General features: G+C 38.6%; 1 protein-coding gene across 2 annotated transcripts in view; it reads left to right on the top strand.

Annotated features, from left to right (window-relative positions):
* The first annotated feature begins 361 nt into the window (after positions 1–361).
* Positions 362–18,603, top strand: part of hbs1l (HBS1-like translational GTPase) — a 46,324-nt gene continuing 28,082 nt past the window's right edge. The window contains exons 1-4 of one of the 2 annotated variants that reach the window (XM_083520908.1): positions 362–575; positions 1,086–1,151; positions 3,427–3,567; positions 6,057–6,242. In XM_083520908.1, coding sequence (XP_083377034.1) covers positions 533–575; positions 1,086–1,151; positions 3,427–3,567; positions 6,057–6,242 — 436 coding nt within the window. In that variant the 5' untranslated portion in view covers positions 362–532. The remainder of the gene's footprint in view (positions 576–1,085; positions 1,152–3,426; positions 3,568–6,056; positions 6,243–18,603) is intronic. The other variant, XM_083520909.1, reaches the window with a different exon arrangement.

Here is an 18,603-nt window from a genome sequence, read left to right as displayed (position 1 = left end):
TCGCTCGTCAGGGACAAACTCACAATTATAAAGAAGATATTCATCCTTTATCACTACATTATCTGTGTAAAGCTGCTTTGAGACAATGTTCATTGTTAAAAGCGCAACACAAATAAAAAAGAATTGAATTAAATTAATAACTAACTAACTAAAGAACCAGGATGTGAGCTTTTTGATCTGTTTATCAGTAGCTCCATTGTCATATTTTCATTTTCATTGGAAATTTATATAATTTCTGATTAGAGGAACGAAATGAACGAAATGACTCAAAAAAATAAAAATAAAAATCTTTCCAACACTCGTACAGTGTGGCCCAGGTCACGTGTTCAGCCTTTTTTTTCGAATCCGACTTTTTATTTGAAAGCCTATAGGGTCACGTGGTGGCAGTGCGCATGCGCAGATCTCCGAGGCAACATGGCGGCTGTACTGCAGTGAGGTGCTTACGTCAATATTATGCCCATGGACACTTTGGCTGCAACTTTGTAGCCCGAGAAAAAACCAAACAGAGAAATAAACTGAATTTATAGTAAAAATGTCTCGCCACAGGAATGTCCGAGGGTATAATTACGACGAAGGTGATTACTGTCAGTCTGTTTTTTTGGTTTGAGTTGGACTTGTTAACTAGCTAGTAAGGAGGCTAACTAGCATTTTTGCTAACTTTGCTAAGTGGCTAAGCAGCAGGTGGCTGGGTTTATTATAGATACCTGCATTTGAGGAGTCTCTCAGAAGCAGCATTGATATTTTTAGGTGTTTGAGGAATGAAATTGAATGAAGTTCTTTGTTTCCTGAAGGTCTGGACTGCTAGTTTAGCATCACGTTAACTAGCTAAGTAAAGAGCTAAAGTATGGGACATTTAATGAAAGCTTTAATTAGACATTTATAAAATCTCTCTGACCTTTTTAAACTGTCACAAATATTACATATAAATACATATATTTTTTTAAATGTATATTTATTATTTTTGTGAATCAGTTTAAATTCTATATTTTTATTATAATTAAAAAAAAAAAAGTACATCTCTATTAAAGTTCTGATCTTCTCTTCTTTACCCTCTTGTCTTATCCCTTATCTGTTTTAACCAACAGATTTTGAGGACGACGATATTTACGGACACTCTGTAGACGATGACTACTGCATCTCGCCCGCGACTGGTATGATATTGTGGTGATATTGAATATATATATATACATATAAAAATCAAACCCTGATCCTGAATCACGCTCATCCCTAATAGACGGATTAAACAGATCGATCCCAAGTTTCATCCCTTTTTAAAGCACAGGTTCACAAATTATTGTCTTCGGAATCCCCCTGGCTTTTTGCGTACGTAAGTAGTGCGAATCAGATGTGTTTGAGAATTAAAAGGTAAAAGAAAAAGATTGTAGTGATGAGATTTAATTTCAGCTCTAACACCTAATTGTGACAAGATTGTGCACAGGCGTCTGCTGATTCCATTTAGATCGACTGACGAAAATAAAAAAAACAATTCGCGACAAAAGCGCGCTTTTATCAATACCTTACGTCCGCACCTCAAAGTCTACAGCGTCCTGGAAGATTTGCTGATAAATTCTTGTCACGTTTTTTCACCCACCCTCTCGTTCATGGAGGTGTCCACTGTAATGAGCGATTAAAAAAAAAAAAAAAACAGGGAGAAAAAAAAGGACATTTGCTTAAAGATTTATTTTAAATTCTGTAATTTCCTTTAATAATATAGGGACATTTGCATGCAATAATAACTGCAATATTTCTCCTCATTCCACGACCATCCCATTAAAAGGCAGACCCAGAGCTACCTCTGCTGCAGCGGATAAGTTTATAAGTTAGAGTTTAAGTGGCAGATATATTCCAACATTTACTGTTCAGAAGAGCCTGTGTGAGTCAGGCCTTTCTGGTCGAATTGCAGCAAAGAAATTATTTCTTTGGAAGAACAACAAGCAGAAGATTTGTTTGGGCCAAAAAAGACATGGAATGGATTAGTGGCAAACTGAGGACAGAGGGTGAACAGATGGTTCCTGATTGTGTGGTTCCCACGATAAAGAATGAAGGAGGAGGTGTGATGGTGTGGAGGTGCTTTGCTTGCAACACTGTTGGTGACTTGGTTGGTGTCAAAATTGGGTGTACAGGGAGACACAAAGAAAAAATGTCTGAGAAAATACAATGTCACTGTTATGAAAGTGTCATTGATATAATTATACCATCATGACCCTCATTATAAAGATCGATATCGTGCATCTGGGTTTGTTTGTTTGTTTTTTACATGATTTTAATGAAAAACAAAGAGCCTGATTTAGAAATGAAAAGGTGCAGCGTAAGTGGATCTCCAGGAGATGAACCTGTGTTGTGTAAACCACATCTGTGAGTCATTTCAGTGTCAGCGTTCCTCTCCTTGTGCACCGAAACTGTTGTGAGATACAGGATGGGCTTTGGAAGGAAACTTTCGGAGGCGATTTGCGACGCTAAATTACCACAGAAAAGGAGAGTCAGCACTGGGTATAGAAAATGCAAGTAGTCCCCGACTTCAGATGGAGATGCGTTACAGTGACAGCTGGTAACTTAAAAAAAAAAAAAAAAAAAAAAAGGTAGTGAGGTAGTGTACTGTTTATAACTGAACAAATTTCAGTACATAATTGAGCAAAACAGTGCAATTTACACTACCGCAATGTATAAACTTTACAGTATATAAGAATAAATTTACTCTCCAGCACAGACGGCGTCCTAAAGCGTTGTACGGGAATTAAAAGTTTCTCGAAAACGTCATTTAAAACAATAAAATAAAAACAATTTGTTTTAGATGTTTTCCGTAATTGATTAAATTAAATGAAATGAATGGAAAAATGTCATTGGTTCACTTCTGTTAGAGCCCATTCGGATAATACAGGTGTGTGTGTGTGTGTGTGTGTGTGTGTGTGTGTGTGTGTGTGTGTGTGTGTGTGTGTGTGTGTGTGTGTGTGTGTGGGTGTGTGTGTGTGTGTGTGTGTGTGTGTGTGTTACATTTAATATAAAATTCTCTTTAAAGGTATGTTCAACTTAACTTCCCTACTTATTAAAGCACACTTTTACCAGTTGTCTGCATTTAAGAAGACATTCATTCATTCATTCATTCATTCATTTATTCATTCATTCATTCATTCATTTATTCATTCATTCATTCACTCATTCATTCATTCACTCATTCACACAGAAATGTTTGAAGTTGTACATAAAACACAAAAGGATCCGTATCGCTTCCCAAGTGTTCACGCAGTACAAAATTCCCCTAACAGGGTGCCAAGACTTTTCAGACGTCTCTAATTTGGCAAGCAGGAATCGGAAAAAACGTTTCACGTCAGCTTTAGTTACAAACCGAGTGCATTCTGTTCTTTTATCCGAATGAATTTTAAGTTCTAACAGGTGATGTTTCCTGGTGTTTGTGCTCGATTTCTACAGCGGCTGAGTTCATTTACTCGTGCCGGGACTCGAGGCAGACGCGGCAGGTAGAGCCCCTGGAGGAGGAGGAAGAACACGAGGATGGCGAGGAGATGCCGACCTCGCCCGCCGTCACGCAGACGCTCGACTCGCTGATGCAAGGTGCAATTAACTGACAAAAAAAATACAGGGCGTGCAGTATAGAGAATTCCTCTGACAAAAGAGGGCCACGGTCTACCAGGAAGAAAATACAGCTGAGCATATGATTGGTGTGCTTTTTAAATGTCTCATTCCACCTTTAGTCCTCTTTTGCTGTTATATTAACCTCCATTTTTCTGGAAAGATGTTTCATTATATTTCAGCCACAAGGGTGTTAAAGTGAGGTACTGATGTAGGTGAGGTGAGGAGGTGTTCCAAAGTTTTTTCATTGGCTTAGCACTCTATATTAGGTAAACTGAATGCTACCACATCTAAAGACATCTTCTACAACTGCGTGCCTCTAACCTTGTGGTAACAGTTTGAGGAAGAACCACATATGGTTGGAAACGGCGGGTGTCCCAATACTTTTGCCAGTACAGGATACATAAAACGTGTTAACACGAGTTCATCAAAAGTAGGAGATGTCTGTGTTTCAGCAGGGAAATGGCAGTAATTATTTATTTATAAACATACAAATATTGATTTATACATTTATATAACCATTGCCAAAAAATAAGTTAGGAACAATGTGCCAAACGATTTGCCAAATCTCATAACTCCATGTTCTTTCCACAATAAAGCTAAAGAAATGATCATATCCACCATTTTTACAAAAAAAATTTTTATTTTTATTTGATGACTGCAGCACGTCTCAAAAAAGTTTATCAGTGTGTAGCATCACATCTTCTGTCCGTATACATCTGGAAAATGAGGAGACCAGTTTCCATATGTGTCTGATACAGGATTCTAGCTACTCAACAGTTATGGGTTTCCTTTGTTGCGTTTTTTGTTACAAGATTCACCGAATGTTAAACGGTCTAGATCAGGGGTCACCAACATGGCCTTTTAGAAAAATAGCTCACCATAGTGCCACTTAACAGTAAGCTGCATCTACATTTTTGTTGCTTTTCTTTTTTAAATCACACTTGCATTGGTGTGAATATAAAAAGAACCCAAAAAAAAAAACTAACACTTTTTTTGTATGTTACGTAATTGATAAGTTGTACAAACATGATGCAACGTAGTGCATGATTTGTTCAAAATTGTTAGTGGCTAGTGAAAATGTTGTAGAAGTGATCATTTGGAAATGTAAATACTTGCAGAGATTTATAGAAATAAAGTTTTACATATTGATATTTATCAGTTTCCTATCTTGTTAAATCATTGTTGATGATTCTTGTGAGAAATCATTAACATTGATCGGTGTCCTTAAATAGATGAATATCATTGATTATTAATAATGACATATAAATAAAGGTAAATTGAGCAAAATTATTTTAGAAGTGTGTTTTAAAATAGCAGCCCTTCACATTAATCGGTCCTCAAGAAGGAACTCTCAGTTTCAAAAAGTTTGTTGATCCCTGGTCTAGATACTACAAAGACATGCTATTGTATTAGATGCAGTATAAAGTAAGAATTGTGCAAAGTGCAATTCCACTCTTGCATATCATCAGATCATCAGAGATGCAGATTTTTAACTGAACGCTAACAACAAGCCGGGTGGTCCCTATCCTCTTTAGTCCTGTTGTTAACCTAATTGGTTGCAAAATGTTCAATTTTAATAACACTTACTTTTTTTCCCACTTTTTTTTTTCCCTAATATGGTACATTTTTTTCAGTTTAAACATTTGATATGTTTTTAATATGGTTTATTGTGAATAAAATATTGGTTTATAAAATTTGCCAGTCATTTTTATTTACATTTTTTTAAATTTTTTTTTAATTGGGCTTGTGCATTCCGATATATGCCTACAGATAAACATGCACATGTATAGATATTATATTATTGTTGTATAGGACGTGCAGTTATTTGGCAGTAATAAGCTCAGTGCAAATGACCCATTTTTCCGAAGTGTAGTAGAGTGAAAAATAACTCCGTAGTCAGTAAATTGTTTATAATTATTTGTATTTAGTTATAAAGTAAAATTAATTTAAATTCTTTGTTCCAGCCATCACTAATTCTAACTGATGGTGTTGGTTTCAGGAAGACAAAAGACTGGATTTTTTTGACCCCCTACGATTTTTTAAAAAGTTTTTTCATTTAGTATTTATTGATGTTTTTGTGAAAATCAATGGCTGAAGTTTTCTGGTGTTGTAAATATTTTCACTGATCTGTGTGTGATGTGAAATCGTCTCGTGACGGTTCTGGCACGGTTCGAGAAACTCCTGTTTCACGGGAAGTTTAGTTGCAGCGAAGGATGTTGTAATAGTTCGACATAAGCGCGAGGCTCCTGTAAGGGAAATGTTGCAGATGTTCCTGTGGAGCTGATGAAAGTGTCATAATGATGGCTGTGTATGTGTGTGTAAAACGTGTCCTTGTATTTCAGCCAAAATATGGCCAAGATACACAGAATGAGGGCTTATGTTTTTGACATGTTTTTGTTCAAGCTGAAGCGTGTGTGTGTGTGTGTGTGTGTGTGTGTGTGTGTGTGTGTGTGTGTGTGTGTGTGTAGGTCGTCTGTACTCCTGTTTGGACCAGATGAGGACAGTGCTGGGAGACTCGGTGCCTGACTCCACTCTGAGCGAGGCGGCTCTGAAGTTCGACTGCGATCCTCACCGAGCTCTCGACTCCATTCTGTCTGCAGGAAGCAACAGCGAGCAGGCGGCCCCGCCCAAAACCCTTCCTCCACCACAGAAAGGTACACGCCCCCAGTCTGGGGTACGTCTCAGCGGACCTTGTCCGAACTTCAGGGGCTTTCCAAAAGAGGACAAACTTTTAAGATCTCAGATTTTTGTGTCGTGTCTCAGCAGTATTAATGACTCCTGTGACATTTGACATGATTGAATAGTTTGCAATGTTTCGTTAAATGTACATTTGCGGCATTTTATCCAGAGCGAGTTTTACTTATCTCATCGACACAACTGAGCTGTGGGTTTAAGGGTTAAGGGCCCTGCTCAAGGGCCCATTTTTAGTAGCTTGGTGGTGCTGGGATTTGAGCTCATGACCTTCAGATCAGAAATCCAATGTCTTAACCACTAAGCTACTGCTTCCCTACATGTAATATAAATATATATCTTGTGTGTGTAAAATTACCGCCATAAAATTGTTTTTAACGGCGCTGATTTTCATAACGTGTGATTGATGCAGCGCGCATTTCAGTTTGACCATTTTTATACATTTTTATAAATAAATACGAGGCGAAATCAAAACCTTCAACACACATTTATTCATGACGTCCTTTCTTTACTCAGATATAAAAAAAAATTATAAACCACACCGAAAAAGTTTTCAATCGCTAAACTTTTGTTTTACCGACGCGCCAAATCTCAAATCAGCACCAAAATATACAACACAGCCGACAATCAAAACAATTTCTTTATTATTTTTTTTATTCAAAAATAATAACACGATTTCCAATTCAGTACTTCAGTACTTTTTTTTATAATAACCTGCTCTCTTCTGGGAAGATGTTCCACTAGATTTGGGAGTTTTCTTGTAGAGATAAGTATGAGATTCATTCAGCTATTAGTAAAGTCAGGTAGTGAATGTAGGTGATGTGAGGAGGCCTGAGGTGCGGTCAGCGTTCACATTCATCTGATTGGTGTTCAGTAGGGTTAAGAGCTCTATAGCAGGAGATCTTCCACTCCAACAAATGTAAAGCAGATTTTGGGGGAAGAACCACATACAGCTGGAAAGCCAGGTTTCCCAGTACTTTTGTTTGTATAATGTAAACATAGTGTTTTGATATATTTATCACTTGGCTTAATATTAGCTATTAGCAGGTTAGTTAGAAAAGCCTTTCAGGGACACCTTTTGACGCTTCCTTTCAAGCTTTCATTCAGTTCGGGGCGATCTCCTGAGCTCCAAGTTCAGCAAGTCACCTAAAAAGAAATACATTTTTATAAATATTTAATATTTATATTCAATACTCGATATCCTATAACTTTTATTTAATATTGACCCGAGTAACGTATTGCCTTTTTGTTTTGTCTCTCCGTCCGATCTCAACCGTTGTACGGCTGCCTGCGGTCTTCCTCGTCCTCCACCTCCTCGTCATGCCGATTCTCTCTGCATACAATTGGCCCTCGTAAGGTAAGGAGCCTTATCTCTTTCCACACCACATAACATTGATAGGGTCACACACGTAAACTCGACACATTCGGGGCTTCCGTACAGCCTCTGCGATCTTTTAGCGCAGAACGAGCCGAAGGACCGCGGTCGGATTTCTGCTGCCATGTCAGAATCGAGCTCATGTCTGGCTCAGTTAATAGCTGAGCATGAGTGTAAACATGAAAGTCCAAATATCTTAGGTTCCTCCAGTCTTCACCTAGGAACTGGTATTTCATTCTCTCGTTGGCTCGGATTTCCTCCCAGCCTGAGCAGTCTCAGCTCTGTAAGCCCTACCCCCAGCCTGAGCAGTCTCAGCTCTGTAAGCCCCGCCCCCAGCCTCCTGCACCTGAGTACCTTGTCCCTGCAAGACTCTAAAGTGGTTGCAGCATTGCCTGTCTCACTAGGGAGTCTAAGTACCTCCTGGCAGCCTAGTAAGCCAGTGGACGTGGGTGTGGCACCAGGTTTTGGGGTCAGTGCTGAAGGTGGGAGCCCCTCGTTGGCTGAGCTGATTCGGGAGCATCAGAGTAACAGTCCTGAACTTTTTAGCTCCTTGCCAAGCCTGCAGCTCGCAGCTAATCCACCGAATCCACTCAGTCTCAACAATTTGCCTCCAAATCCACTCCCCCTTCCCAAACCTTCTCCTAAAGCTCCTCCTCCCGGATTTTCCGCAATGCCGTCTTTGTCAGACCTTCTCAATGCTAAGCTTCAAAACCAGACGCGCTGCCAAACGCCTCCCAAAACTCGAGAATGGAAATCAGTCCAGGCTAAACAATCCCTTCAACCCCAACACGCCGATTTGAGCGTCCTGATGTCACAGACATCGCCCGAACCTTCAACTCCTCCCCAGTCCGCCGGAAAATCGCCATGCTCGGCCCCTCTAAGCGTTTTCGCAGAGCCGTCTGTATTCGCGCTCACCATGTGCGTGCAGATGAGGAGAAGGCAGAGCCAGTGTGGCAGAGCGGGGCATCGGGTTTCCCAGTACTGCACGGCAAGATCGAAAGAACGGGCTCAGGGTCCGCCCCTGTATCACATCAGTCCGTTCTCCTTCGACACGCCGTCTCCCGACGACGTTGTCAGAGCCAACCAGAAGAAAGCGTTCACCAGAGACTAGTGTCGAGACTGATACCTTATAAACTTTTAAACTTAGATTCATATTTCCAATATTCTTAATCGAATATCTGTAACTTTGGAAAAAAAAAACCCTCCTAATCTTTTTAATGTTCTATTGATGCAGGTTTTTAAACTGATTTTTGATGTTTTTTGGATTTGATCTTTGTTACTGTTTTTTTATAGACAGAATATTTTTCTGGTATTTTAATAACGCCATCAACAATCGCAGGAGACAAACGGGAAAACGAAAACAATAAGAAACACACACACACAAAAAATATAAAAATCGTACGTGCAGCTGCCGCCTATATTTCGATGTCAGGGACGTTTCAGGTTCACCACAGAACTTAAAAAAAAAAGGAAAAAAAAAAAAAACAACTAAAGAGAGCATCATTTTTTTAGGTGTTGGGAGACACCTGAAATTCAGTTTATATCCATTTATATGATTTTTTTTGTTATTTTTTTTTTTAAACAAAAGGAAATTTAACCTTTATTCTGATTATAAATCCATGCTATTGAAGCCTGCTCATTTAAAAAAAAATTTTTTTTTTCTTTTTACGCACCGATGTGCAGTTGAGATTGGTTTTGATTGATGTGGGCGTAGGCCTGAGGTTTTGTGTATATACCGAAATAAAGATTTCATATTCTGAGATTCGTATGTGTGATTGCATGGGTTGGGTCGATGTGGGTGCTGGTGTGTGTGTGTGTGTGTGTGTGTGTGTGTGTGTGTGTGGTTGTTGTAACCCAAAGCGTGTTAATGGGTGTGTAATGTTGTTTATCACATATTCATGACCATGCGTGTTTGTGTGTATGCAACACCGTGCGTTCCGGCAGGCCACACTGAGGTGTAAACACACCCAAGAGCATTCTGGATAACCTCAGCTCAGGTTTTTGCTGCGGTGTACATGACCAACCACAAGCTAAGATGTTTCAGATGTTCACGAGGTGTTCAGTTTGACCTAGGCTGAACTATTTCAAGTGCTAATGGCCCTCTTGTGTAACAATGACACGTTTTTATTTATATATATATAAAAAGGTGTTTCAAAATGTGTGACGTATGAGTCTAAGGGTTATACGAACAAAACCTGTGCGACTTTTACATCCGTATGCGGTTCTTCCCCAAGCAGTTACCACAAAGTCGGGAAACACAATCGTATAGGACGTCTTTGGATGATTCAAGTCTTGCTTTGTTTGAACTAGGAGAGCTAAACCTGTTCCAGCATGACAATACCCCTGTGCACAAAGCCAGCACCATGATCATCTGCTTCACACAGGTTGGAGGGGAAGATCTTCTGCTATAGAGCGCTAAACCTTATTGAACCACTTTGGCATGAACTGGAACCATCTGCACCCCAATCCTTCTCACATCACCTCCATCAGTAACAGCCGAATTTCACACGATTCTCCACAAGCGCACACTAAAATCTCTCCTCCCGGAAGAGTGAAGATTATTACACCAGCAAAACGGAGACTAAATATGGAACGGGATGTTTAAAAAGCACATATCAAGTATTCACAAACTTTTGTCCATGTATTATAGCCTATAATTAGTGTCAGGTTCTATTTCCTTTATCTAGCTAAGGCTTGAATCAAGCAGTGTAACGGTGCACGTATTCGCACCGAAATGCAAGTGGCATAAATAAGAAACTAGAGTTACTGCCAGTCTCGTGATTCGCATAAGTAAATAAATCTTATCTTTTAGAAAATTCATTATTAAATGTAAAACACGCACATGCGCATTACCCAAATGGGGTCTAACAAATGTAAACTATTTAAGTTTTTCAATTTATCAAATTTTATTTATTCAATTTAATTTGTGGCAATTTAATCGATTACACAGTTTAATCAATATAATAAAAAGGTGTATTGCATTGATTTGACTTACATTTTATTTTTATATATTAAATTTTTTATATTAAATCATAAAAAGAATTAATAAATAAATAAAAAGTTTTTTACCAAGCCGGCATTTTATTTAAAATTGTTTCAAAAAATAAAAAATAAATAAAAAGTAGTTATTTACAAATGTTAATAAACGACTTTAATAATAATAATAATAATAATAATAATAATAATAATAATAAAAGACAAACCATTCTGTTTTGCGCGTCCTTATTTTTATTTTTTATTTATTTATTTATTTATTTTTTTTTTATTAACAAATTCGACTTTTTTAGTGAAAATTGTTTTAAAAAATGTTAACTGTTATTTACAAACTTAAAAACGACAAGCAATTTTGTTTTGCGCTTCTTTTTTATTTTTATATATTTAATTTTTTATAATAATAAATCCTAAAAAAAAAAAAAGAGAAATTTGGTTTTACCAAGTTGCCATTTTACTTACAAATGTTAATAAACGACTTTAATTTAATAAAAAATACAACGAGAAGCAGGCGCTTCACTGAAGCGTGAATTTTGTGTACCGCTATGCCCCTCCTACTAAAAAACCTATTCGCTGTCGTGTTTTTTGTTCTTTTTAAGCTTGCTTTAGACCCGGTTCTAAACAACACCAATCATGAACCTCTCATTCTACCAGTTTTTCTAGAGAAACTAAGACCCAAACCAGGTTTCACAGTATCTTTAGTAAATAGTTCAACACAGGGATCTCAATATATTTGATCTGAACAATAAATTCCAACAAAACAATTCCATTTTCCACCTGAAATTGTCATACAACAGGAAAAAGAACACATTAGAATGTTTTGTTTGTTTGGGTGCATGTGGAAGCTCTAGAACACTTGTTTACATCAGGTTATTTATTGTCACAATAAAAAACAAAAAAATAAAAACATGAAACAATTGTTGGTGAGAAACAGGGAGTCCCACAGTGGAAAATGTACTGCCTGTGAGACGGGACTGAAACTGGAGACTCCTTCCGAAAGATTTCCACCCTATCGAATTTGATTCATTTTCTATAATAGTTCTGGCTAAAAAAAAAAAAAAAAAAGTCAGACACTATATTGCAGATACCTGGAAATATGTTCTTTTCGAGCATCACATTCCCCATATTGAGTCCCACTTTTCTCTCATGACTTCCTCCACTCTTCCGGGAAGATGTTCCACTAGATTTAAGCATGTGTGTTCGTGGACACGCGTTCAGGTGGGCGAAGCGAGGAGACCTGGGATCACGTTCACTTTCGCAGTAGGAGATTTTCCACCTGAACCCATGTAATGCAGATCTTCATGGAGTTTGCTTTGGTTTGAGTCTCCTAGTTCAAGTGAAGGGAAAAACTTAATGTGGTTTTAAAAGGAACCGCATACGACTGGGAAAGTCGCGCGTCCCGATACTTTTGCTTTTTAAATCTGTGCGAGACCTTTGTACCGTGAAGGTTATCAGACGTTTACAGAATTGAGTCGGACTCCCAGTATGACCACGGGGTGGGCGGAGACTTGTGCGATTATCACAACCTTTTCGCTTCGCTGTAGTATCTGTTATGTTCCGCTACAACGCTGGGACCAGGTCTGTAATTAGTGACCAGTCAACAAATACACAGAATGTTAAGAAGGGAGAAGGGAATTATTTCTCATGACGGTTTTGAGTCCAGTTCCTCTCAACGTTCCTTCCTATATAGAGATATAAATATAGATAAGGTGTAAATTTTGGTGTTTGATGTGTAGAGCTCATACCCTGAAGGTTGTGTTTCTCTCTCTCTCTCTCTCTCTCTCTCTCTCTCTCTCTCTCTCTCTCTCTCTCTCTCTCTCTCTCTCTCTCTCTCTCTCTCTCTCTCTCTCTCTCTCTCTCTCTCTCTCGTTTAACAATACTTGAGAATACACTTGGGCTTCCTCAGGGCTTTTCTCTTCAGAATTCGATACACTGAGGCTATTTATTTATTTATTTATTTATTTATCTTTCCTTCATTTGCATGTAGAGTATACGTGTCTGAAAGTCAGCTGAAAGTCTGTTCACCCTTTCTTTTCACGTCAGAACGAGCACGTTCGTTTTTCTTTTTTTATCCCCATGCTCGGATCCGTGCAGACCCAAAGTCCGTGTTGGAAACCGTGAAATTCGACGCCTTCTGCTGAATTATTAATGCCAGGATGTGAGATCTGAGGCGGACTAAATTTTTTTTTTTTTAACACTGTGTACTGAGTGAGACGTGGGTAAAAACAGGAAAGACTGCATTTGAGCACAGAGATGGCATCGATCTCTCGCTCTCTCTCTCTCTCTCTCTCTCGCTCTCTCGCTCTCTCTCTCTCGCTCTCTCGGTTCAGTTCATCCGTGCTTTACAGGCATGACTTGTACATCATATCTCTTAAACATATAGTGAAAGTAAATATAAGCAAGTTAGACAGAGAAAACACACACACACACACAGACACACAGACACACAAACACTTCTATATCACTCTGTAGCGGCTGTCTCTTTTTTTTTCACACTCTGTCTCTCTGGCTTAGCATTATCCTTTCTCACATTGTATGTCTCTCTCTAAGTCTCTTTCTCTCTCTCATTTTCTCTCTCTTGCTGTCTACTTCTTTTTGTTTTCTCTCTCTATCTGCATATCTCGCTTTTACTCTAAGACTTTCTCACTCACTCGCTCTCTCACTCGCTCTCTCACGCGCTCTCTCACGCGCTCTCTCACGCACTCTCTCACGCACTCTCTCACGCACTTTCTCACTTTATCTGTCTGTGAGTCTTACGTTCATCGTTGTATTTCTTTTCTGTTTTTATTTCTCTATTTTGTCTGTCTTCATTTATCTCTCTAAGTCTCTCACTCACTCGATCAGTGTCTCAGTCTGTCTGTCTACATTCCTGTTTATCTCCTGTTTTTCTGCGTCTGTTTGTCTCACTCTCACTAGATCTATCTATCTATCTATCTATCTATCTATCTATCTATCTATCTATCTATCTATCTATCTATCTATCTATCTATCTATCTATCTATCTATCTAATCATCTTTTTTTCAATCCACATCTGTCTGTCTGTCTGTCTCTCTCTTCCTCCTTGCCCCCCCCCCCACCCTCTGTCTGTTGGTCTCTGCATATTTCTCTCTCTTCCTCTGCATCCTCTTCTGTTCCTCCCTTATCTTTCTTGGTCAATCTCTCTCTTTTTTTTTGCTCTTTGCTTGTGTCTCTCTTCTCCAACACTTCTCACCCCTCCCATCGCTGTCTTGATGCCATCTGACCACCTTTGGCTTCTCTTCCATTCCTCTTTTTTTTACGCTCTTTTTTTTTTTTTTTTTTTTCTTTTCTTCGTACTTTCTTATTTTTGCCACCTACACAGGAAAAAGTGACTGTGACAGCTGGCCCTCGGCTGTTGCATTTCCCTCGGTTTTTTGCACTTTGTGGGTTCTGCTGAAATGCAGATATGTCATGCTCTGAAACAGTGCAAAGTTTCTCTAAATTGGTCATAGTGAGAGAAAGACCCAGAAAAAACGCACAGAGAGAAAGAGATGGAGAGAATTGACCCGTTGTTCAAACTGCGAATGTTCATCATACCACCGCGCACTCGCTCTTTTTAATGTTTTTTTTTTTTTCTGGTTAGTCATTTGTATGTTGGTGGTTTCTGGGTACATCCCTGCCTGGACTACACACACATACATACACACGTGTGTGTGTGTGTGTGTGTGTGTTTAAACCTCTAATTAAGTGCTGTTTCAGTGTACCACCACCTGAGTGGTGGAGTTGATGTGTATGAGAGAGATGTGAATGGTGAGTGGGGATTCCCCTCCTGTGATCCCAAAGCGACTGTACACTCGCACACACAAAACACCAACTTGTGGCAGATGCATGTTGTTTTTGTTTAAAAGAACAGAGTATTTCCCCCTTTTTTTATTTTTTTTTTTATTTGTACTTTTGCTGTAATGTCCTGTGTTGCAACAGCTCCCCCAGCTGGATTTCAGAGTTCCTGAGAGTTGGCTGGAGTGTGATTGTGTGTGTGTGTGTGTGTGTGTGTGTGTTTGTGTGTGTGTGTTTGTGTGTTTGTGTGTGTGTGTGTGTGTGTGTGTGTGTGTGTGTGTGTGTGTGTGTGTGTGTGTGTGTGTGTGTGTGTGTGTGTGTGTGTGTGTGTTTTCTCTGTCTAACTTGCTTATATTTACGCGCCCATTCCAACAGGAATGTTGTGGGATGTCAGAGTAACGAGAGATCTCAGAGAGATCTTTTTGATCTGGAAAAAAAAAAATGGAGTTTAAAACACTATACTGAGGACCGTTTTGTATATCTGACCATGTGGGTCTCTTTTTTTTATTTTTTGGAGAGGTGGAAACTCAGTGGTTGAGGCTTTGGACTCTGGACTGGAAGTTTATATTCCAGCACCACCAAGCTGCCACTGCTTGGCCCCTTAAGAAAAGGCCCTTAACCCTCAACTGTTTGGTTGTAAGTCGCTTTAGACAAGGGCGTCTGCCAAATACCTTAAATGCACCTGCTTTTTGAACATCCAATCCCGTTATAATCCCTTCACTCTTCTGGGAAGATGTTCCAGTAGATTTTGTGGAGATTTTTGCACTCATTCTTTTAGCCACAAGCGTGTTAGGGGAGGTGAAGAAGCCAGAGGTGCTGTTCACATTCATCCCAAAGGGTTAGAGCTCTTTAGCAGTAGATCTTCCCGTCCATCCCATATAAAGCAGATCTTCATGGTGCTGGGGCGCACAGTCTTGCTGGAACAGGTTGGGATCTCCTAGTTCAAAGACACAATGATACAACGCAATCGCGTTTTCAAAAGAGTTTAACCAAGAACCACATACGGGTGGAAACGGCAGGTGTCCCAATACTTTTGCTCATGTATACGTGTTTTGTCGAATGATCAGTTCTGATTGGTTTGAAGATCAATCCAAAGTTTAAATCCATGCACTTGTTCTAATATATCTAAAATATATTTTATAAATCGTGTTTTTTTTTTTGTTTTTTTTACGTAATTTATCGTTTTTTGATTGAAGTCTCCAGTGTCAGCACCCCCCACCCCACCCATCCCCACTTATGACATGAGAAGTCTGCTTCATACTGCATGAGCATCAAGACCACTAGAATAAAGAGAAGCTGGTCATATAGCTGACATGGCAGAACTTGTTTCATCAATGTCCCGACACATTCGGGCGATATTAATTATTTATCGTTTCTACATGGTAAAATGTTACAAACTGACTGGATGCTTTAATGTTTTTTATTACATTATTATTTTTAAATACAAAGAAAACCTTGAATATGTTTTGGGTAATTAGTAAAAAAAAAAAAAAAAAAAAAATCCTAAACTTGCACCATAAATTTTTTTTTTTTCTGAAAAAAAAATCCATATCTGACATCAGAACACACTGTGAATTAATAGAAAGATTTTTTAGATTATATTTGACACTATGTGCATTAACAATACGAAATAATAATGAAGTCCCAATCCGCTCGCTTTTATAGATACGAGATGCAGAAAATTCAAAAAGAATTGCGGTTGTGACAACAAAAAAAAAAATGAGAAGAAAAAAAAGAGAAAATAAAACACATTTTTTCCTGTTATTTCTCCAGGAAGTTACAGCTCTACCTCTGCCATGTTAATCTGTATTCTATGCCACTCTCAGGACTCCGTAGTATTGCGATACGTCATATTCACGTAGCAGTTAAATTTTCTTTTTTATAATAATTAAATGTAATTTTTATTTATTTATTATTATTATTATTTTTTGCAAACGACTGTTAAACATTTACCAAGTAGACGTTTGTGTAAAAAAAAAAAAAAAATGTACACACTTTATTACATTTCCTGTTTGTTTACAGCATTACGAGCTTTCCATCAGTCCCTCCTCCTCCTTCACACAGACAGGTGAAAGCACCGTGTGGATAAAGTGATGAAGAAATAGGCTGGTTGGAGCCTTTGCTGGTGTTTGGTGTTCACACTCAGATCCGTTTTCCTTGGAACAGAGTATTTACATATCCTGGTGGGCGTGGCCACAGGTGTGTGTGTTTGTGTGTATACGCGTCCTCAGGAGGGAGCCGATCTGTCACTAGAAGCTTCGGCATATTCTTATGAAAATGATCATGTAGAAAGGGGTGACATGGAAACAGCCCTGGGGTTGGATTTGGGCGGGGGTCGGGTTACAATACAGAAAAGTCCCACTCTGAGTCAAATGTGTTCGGAATCGATCAGTTTTTTTTTTTCCCCTCCCTTTTTTTCTGGATCAGAAATGCCACAAGTTCAAATCCCAGCACCACCAAGCAGCCACAGCTGGATCCTTGAGCAAGTCCACTTAACCCTCAACTGCTCAGTTGTAAGTCTCTCTAGATAAAGGCATCTGACCATGTAGCGCATATTTACTGTGTTTGTCAAAAGTTTTGGGACGCCCGACTTTCCAACCATGACAACCTCCACTTTTCTGAAAAGATGTTCCACCCAAAAGCGTGTTAGTAAACAAGGTACAGATGTAGGTGAGGTGAGGAGGCCTGGAGGGTGCAGTCCACGTTCACTTTTATCCCAAAGGTGTTCAGTAATGTTTAGAGCTCTATAGCAGGAGATCTTCCACTCCAACTTATGGAAAGCAGATCTTAATGGAGCTGGCTTTGTACGCAGGGGCATCATCATGCTGGAGCAGGTTTGAAGCTGCTAGTTCAAGTGAAGGTAAAACTGAAGATTTTCTCCACTTTCAAAGACTCGTATACAAGCGTGTGCCTTCGTCTGTGTGGTAAAGGTTTCGAGAAGACGCAACATGCGACTGGAAAAGTCAGGTGTCCCAATACTTTTGTTCATGTAGTGTATTGAATCACTGCAGGTATAATAAATAAATAAATAAATACAATTTTTTTTTATTTTATTTAAAAACGGGACTATTTTTAGGTACATGAGAAGCCTCCTAATCTCTTGGTTTTAAACAAATTCCTTATGAATTAGGAAGATGAGAGTAAACTGGACCGCTAGCTGCGTTAGTTAGAAAGTCGACAATTAGATCAACTAATGTTTCTGTAGGGCGCAACATTTTGTTGTTTAAGGTGTAAAAAAAAACAACCATTATTGTGTGTCTGAGGGAGAGACATTCTGCTGGTGTGTGTGTGTGTACACAGGTGAAGGAATTATCTCTACCCCCTTCACCACTTCCTGGCCTTGCGGCTGTGCCGGCAGAGTCAGGTGTTTTGTGTGTGTGTGTGTGTTTGGAAGATAAAGGTTGATTTTCTAGGGGGTGGGTTTTTGGTTCACTGTGGGTGTGGTCAAATGTCCATAGAAATTCTGTAATCCTTCATTTTGTACTTTTGAATCCACTGCGGCGTTCTGCGTTAAATCGAGCACAAATTTGATCAGTCGAAAACGTGTTATGTGGTGGTGGTAGTGGTGTTTTAAACCCCCCCCCCCCCCAACCCCTCTACAAGGCCCCGATTTAAAAACTTTATTCTCTGTTCAGTTCTCCATTACCTTTAATTCTGCTTTGTAGTAGTGTATAAAGGAGAAATGTACAACAAAGTATATTGTATCAGCAATAGCATTAATTTAAACAAAAAATTGCTTGTTTTATTAGTTCGGTTTCAATCCGTGGAGGTCTACATGAATTCTTCTGCACTCCTGAGGTCATAATTTTTCTGTATTTTGATGCGTTGTCTATCACTTTGTCTAAAATCTGTCGCTTGTTCCTTATTTACTCTATAAAGCAGCAGTGTTTTTATATATTAAAATGTATACATATGTGTGTATATAGTAGAAGTATAACGGTACACAGAATTCAGGGCTTTTTTATTTTTTTTTTATGAATTTTCTTTATATTAAAAATAAAATGCCTGCTTGGTTAAATAATATGTAAAATTATATTTTATAAAAATATATAAAAGTTAAATATCTAAAAATCAAATAAATGCAATGCGATGAAATTGGCACCAATTAAATCGATTTAATAAAATTCGATAATTGGAAAAATTTTAATCGTTTACGGAATTA

Source organism: Silurus aristotelis, assembly GCF_946808225.1.
Source record: "Silurus aristotelis genome assembly, chromosome: 19".
In the NCBI taxonomy this organism is placed as follows: Eukaryota; Metazoa; Chordata; class Actinopteri; order Siluriformes; family Siluridae; genus Silurus; species Silurus aristotelis.
The sequence above is the reverse complement of the archived record's forward strand: the minus strand, read 5'-3'. Positions and strand labels throughout refer to the sequence as shown.